This window comes from Lycium barbarum, chromosome 6 (genome assembly GCF_019175385.1).
Source record: "Lycium barbarum isolate Lr01 chromosome 6, ASM1917538v2, whole genome shotgun sequence".
Taxonomy (NCBI): domain Eukaryota; kingdom Viridiplantae; phylum Streptophyta; class Magnoliopsida; order Solanales; family Solanaceae; genus Lycium; species Lycium barbarum.
Genome location: NC_083342.1, coordinates 97,634,218 through 97,639,888, shown reverse-complemented (window position 1 = coordinate 97,639,888; position 5,671 = coordinate 97,634,218). Strand labels below are relative to the sequence as shown.

General features: G+C 36.1%; 1 protein-coding gene across 1 annotated transcript; it reads right to left on the bottom strand.

Annotated features, from left to right (window-relative positions):
* Positions 1-2,351: 2,351 nt before the first annotated feature.
* LOC132644951 (uncharacterized) lies at positions 2,352-5,098 on the bottom strand. Its single transcript, XM_060361641.1, has 3 exons — positions 4,792-5,098; positions 4,272-4,699; positions 2,352-3,988 (listed from the first exon to the last, which is right to left on the bottom strand). Exons 1-3 carry the CDS (start codon positions 4,882-4,884, stop codon positions 2,626-2,628), a joined length of 1,884 nt encoding a protein of 627 aa, XP_060217624.1. The 5' UTR covers positions 4,885-5,098; the 3' UTR covers positions 2,352-2,625.
* Positions 5,099-5,671: the final 573 nt, after the last annotated feature.

The following is a 5,671-nucleotide window of genomic DNA, read 5'->3' as shown; positions in this document are numbered from 1 at the left end:
TTGATTTCATCTTCTGAAGTCACTTGCAAGGGAAGTTGCAAATACTAACTTTGTTATAGATTTTTTTAGTTATATATATATGAGCGGTTAGAAAGAATTTACTGGCATTTGGTAATTGTAATGCAACATATGTATCTTGTATATTTAATTTTGTCATTTAACTATATAGTTATGAGTTATTTAATTTTATATAAGCATTAATGAATATGGATAGATATTTTTCACACTGTTTGCACACACAAGTTAAATAATATTATAAGGTAATATAGCTGATAACAAGTTAGTGTCTTTTTTAACTTTATGCATTCTGTGTCCGGGCTTATTAACTTGATTAATTTGTATTGGCACCTTAGAAAGCTTGTTACGAGGGTTATAGTTCAGTAAGACTTCTTGTTGGCTCAAATCTGAAATTTCTAATTAAGAGTAAATGAACCTTTACATTTTATCACTTTTCCATATTACAACAAAAATCTATCTTTTCTAAGTTATCAAACTACCTTTAACTTTTAAGTAACTAATAAGGTTAAAAAATTTGATATTGACAATTTGCAAAAGCTGGAGGCAATTATTTCTATTTGCTGAAGAGGCTGCTGTGTATGAGGCAAGATAGTGTACGAGTAGTGGTTCATTTTGGTGGAAGGGGAACTGGGGGACACTAAAATAGGAATTTTGGTACTAACAAAGTTTCGAGAGACTCGGTATTTTTCTAATCACTCTATAGTTTGTTTCACAGTTCCGCTAACACAAAAAGCCAGACGACCTCTACGAGAATATTTGTTCTTGCATTGGTTCAAGCATGCATTGCGATTCTTATGTCATCCTGTCTTCAATGGGATATGCACCACTTCAATCAACCATTGGCCTTGCTCCCATTCCCAGATTAAGTCTATCACTATTCACTACTATTGCTCTGGCTGCAGAAAATAAAAATTGTACTATTGCTCTGGCTGCAGAAAATAAAAATTGTACTGTCAAAGCTAAGTCCCTTCACATAATACTGCTATTGGCATGTAGCAATAGTATTACCGAGAGATGTGATGGAATAGTTAAAACTCCTCCATTCTTAAATAGAAGTTTATAATTCGAGGTTTGATCAGAGCACTTTACCCGCTTAGTTTGACTATCTAGCCCTAATCTAAATTAGTTGGGTTGATACACTTCATTTAAGTACTAGATAAAATTAAGAAATGTAAGTGGTAGTATTATTAAGAAATGTTCAATTTGATTTTTTGTCTTTTGAATTCTCATATTTTTGGTGCCATTTTAGGGCTCAATTAATTTGAATTTAGACCGAATAATTCAACCTTAAAGGTAAAATGCTTCCTATTAAAGACGATCTCATTTTCAAAGTTTGACCTCGAAATCTTTTATTTCAATTTGGTGTACTTATAAGAATGGATAAAGAAGCAGATATTGAAGAAATTGTACAAGCACTAACAAATTAAGAGGGTAACCAAAGTACATGTTACGTTTGCATGGGTGACATATGTGTATGGGGAAGTAGATGAGACTCCGAAATTTGAGCCAAAAACCAGAAAGAGAAGAAAAAAGTGGGGTGTGGAAGGAAAAAACCGAAGGAGGTCCCCTTCTTTTTACCCGTACCTTACTGCCCTGCACTAATGAACCCCATGCAAAGGCAGGACAGAGTAAAATGGTAAATTGTGATAATGGCAATGGAAAAAGTTTGAACAGAAAAACCTTTAGCTTCTCCCCAAAAGGCTAATAAATATCCCCTATGGTTTTTCAATTGCTTGATTTATTGAGTTCTCATCAGAACCAAAAATACTTTAATGAGTTACTACTGTACATCATTTCGTACAACTTCATCCACCTATGAAACAGACAACTCTCTTTGCAGAGTCCACTCTTCTTGGCTAGGGTAGATATATATACATCTTTGCAATTAATGCAGCTTTGCGTGCCAACTCCATCATCATTTTATTCATACACACCTACCGTGCACAATCAAGACTTTATAAGCATAATGAGACAAAGTACAATTGATAGCATGAACCACGACAGAGGAAATGCTAGTTTTTGAAAAGTAAAAAAATATCTTGACGTGGAGGGAAATCATCTTTATTGAAATCAAGTAGAATATCAGGGTTTATGACAGGGTAGTGTATAGATAAGCCTGACATAAAAAAGAGTGTAGTACCACTCTAATTAATGCAAGGGCCTTTGTACTGTGCACTTCTGTGAAGAAAGAAGCCGACAAAGACATGAGATGGAAGCTCAAACTTGCTACTTCCTTTCCTATGGAACCATAAAATCATCCCCACTTTAGGATTTCCCTTGGCTTCAAATCTAAACAAACAACGGACAACAGAAATAATATGACAAAGCAAACATTAACAAAAGGAGAACTGGTAGATAAATTAGGTGCTGAATTTAACTCTGTACATTACATATAGTGCATAAAGCGACCAAAAGATTAACAACAAAAAAACAAAAATATAAGAAGAAAATAGAGTAAGGTAGAGAATAGATTAAAAGATAAAAGTAGCAAAATTTTCCCGGCTGCAAATAGTAATTCATATTTCCCCCCCTTTGTACAAAGATATTGATTCCCCTGCGCGCGCGGGGATAGTATTAACATTGTCCAAGCTAAATCTCTGTAAGAATTTAGCAGCTGAGTGCCTCATATTTCATAGGAATTGCGCGATTAAACCCGGTTCCAGCTTGTGACAATAGACTCCCAACAATTGCAAGGTCTCTGCAGAACACCCCTTGAAATGAAGTTGATGCATTTGTTGAGCCTGACCCCACCACCTTGCTTTCTGCCTTGCTGTTACATAATGTAGTATTATTAACAGCAGCCTCTGAAGGAACTCTTATTGTAGTATTAGTATTAGCAGCAGAAGCCTTTGAAGGTACTCTTGATGTAGTATTACAAGCAGTGTCCGATGCTCGTCTTGATGCTGCATTAATGCTGATTGCTTCGGCTCTAGATTGTTGTTGTAGTTCTTGATTTTGCTGAACTTGTTGCTGCTGCATTGCCTGTAATGCAGCTGCTGCTTTAGTTCTCTGTTTCTCAGCAGCATCTTCATCCATGATTGTCGTCATTAATTTTGTATAACCTTTCTGGATCAATCTATACAATAGCAACGAAGACATTTTAGCCCGATCCCTTACAGAATCAACATCTTTCTCATCTGCAAACTCACACCTCTCCACAAAACTTGTTGATTTATCAGGCTTGTGTCTTAAAGTGAGCAGCAAATGTGCTCTTTCCAATTCGGATCTTGAACAACCCCGCCTCAAACCAATCAACGCATAGTAATCTACAATATTCCCCGTTTCACCAGAAGCAACTCTCTGCTTCAATTCATTCATTTTGGCACCTAATGAACAAAGCCTCCCTGGAATCTCCCTATAGTGCACACATTGACGCTTCCATATCGGTCCAGGTAATTTCCTGTCCCGTAGAATCGAATTATACAACAGTTTCAAGTGTTCGAGGTCATGAAGACTGTCGGGCAAGCATCGAATAGCTTCAAACAAAGCAGCTCTAGTTCTAAGAGCATCAATGCAAGAAGGATCCAATGCTAATGTTCGGTTACAATCAGCTATCGCCTCAGCAATTCGACCTGAAGATCGATATGCTGAAGCCCGGTGCACATAACATTCCGCCAAGAACCCTTGTGGGGCCCCTCGACGACCATCAACAATTTTCGAAAAGTGTCTTATAGCTTCTGAATGAAGCCCTGCATCAAGAGCTGCAATTGCAGCCGTCTTTCGACGGAGCAGGAGCTTTATATGGCTGAGCAGTTGTGAAATGCTCTCCGACTCCGTTTTAGGAGGAGTGGGAGGCTGGTTATTTCGTTCGCCAGATATTGGGAATTTGGCGAACGAAAAACTGTCATCCGACCAGCAAATGCTTTCGCGACGGAATGCATCCGTCGCGATACGTTTCCCGGTTTGTAAAAGAACCATTGCATCTTCCATTAGACCCAAATGACAACAAGCCTGACCAAGAACCAAGTACCTGAGGAAGATAACACAAATATGAAACCTAGTTAGTCCGAGTCAACTCATTCACCATACATTGATACAGCCATTCCAATAAAAGACTACATTTTTCAAGGAGTAATTAATACTACAACTAAAATGTCAGTGTGAAACAATAAAAAGAAGCAAAGTAACAAAACAAGATTTAACTTGAACGAAATAAACAAATCAAGATTAGGACAATCCATTAATCCTATCAATTAAAGACAGCTAGCAAGCTGTAATCGCGTAATCTATAAGCCATTGTCAGAAAAAATTACCTCCATTGCCCTTCTTTTTCACAGTTCTTGTAAAGTCCAGCCATAACTTTCTTCTTCAAATCAGAAACAGAAAAACACTTGAAACTAGGCTCATCTCTACCCGGTGAGTCATTACTTGATGAAAGTAACTTCATTCTCTCTCTTGAAAGCTGTGTAGATGAATTATCAGATGAACCAGAAGATGACGTGGACGATGATGATGTTTCATCAGCAGGCATTTTAAGACTAGGAATATAGTCTTGTAACATATCAGCAACATCCTTAAATCGCCTTAGATAAAGTAAAGATCGAGCTTTTAACTCTAAGGCTAGCTCAAAACGAGGTGACAGAGATAGAGCTGCGTCAAGAAGGTTAATAGCTGAAGCAATCTCGTTTGGTTCTTGTGTTGCAATGAGCATTTTTGCATCTTTGATGTATTTGTCAACAATCTGTAATCAAGAACCATGAATTAGTATTCATTTTTTTTTTCATTAATACTAATAGATTAGAATGGGAGAAAGGGAAAAGAGATTGTTTTTACCTTTCTATTGCTAATCCACCAATGTTTCTTTTCAGAACAAGAGATCATAGAAGGAGAGGCAGACATATTGGTTGATGTATAATGATCAACCATTAAAATGCAATGCTCACTTCTCTTTGTTTCTTGAAAACTTCTCAAATACTCATCTACTTTTTCTCTTCCAAGTGAAGAGAGATAGAGAGAGAATGAAGAGGAAAAGCGGAGATGTAAATAAGAGGAGAGGGGAAAAGAGAGATTAATAGAGAGTGGCAGCTGCTGCTTTGACCTGAGCTGAGAGAAAGTATTGATACTTCTGCATCTTCGCTGGCAAACCACGCACCCCCCTACCCTAGGCTCTACCTAGTTCAGAGTTAATGTATATTTGGCCTCCTACTACTAGCTAGCTAATCACTCCTTTTTATTTCTTAGATTTGATTTATTTTTGTAAATATAATTTGGATATTTTAAATTATATTTTTTTTATATATATAAAAATTTCACAAATTGTGAAAACTATCAAAACATTCTCAATTCTTATACAATCTTACCAAATAAGCAAATCATAGTTTATAACAAAATTAGTACACTACTAGAAGGCTTTTCTAAAAAATACAACATTAATTAATCAAACTTTACTTCAATAAAATCGAAAATTTAACATGAATAGTAATGTAACTACTATTTAATATTATCTTCCCACATAAATTAAAGGTTGGTGAAAGTTAATGAGATTGGTAAATAATTGATGGGTGTAATTATTAAAAATATTTATCAACTTATGGGTTAAATTTTACGGAAAAGGGCCAAAATTACCCCTGAACTTTGGGAAATAGTTCATCCATACCCTTCGTTATACTTTAGGATCAATTATACCCGTACCGTTATACTATAGGGTCAATTA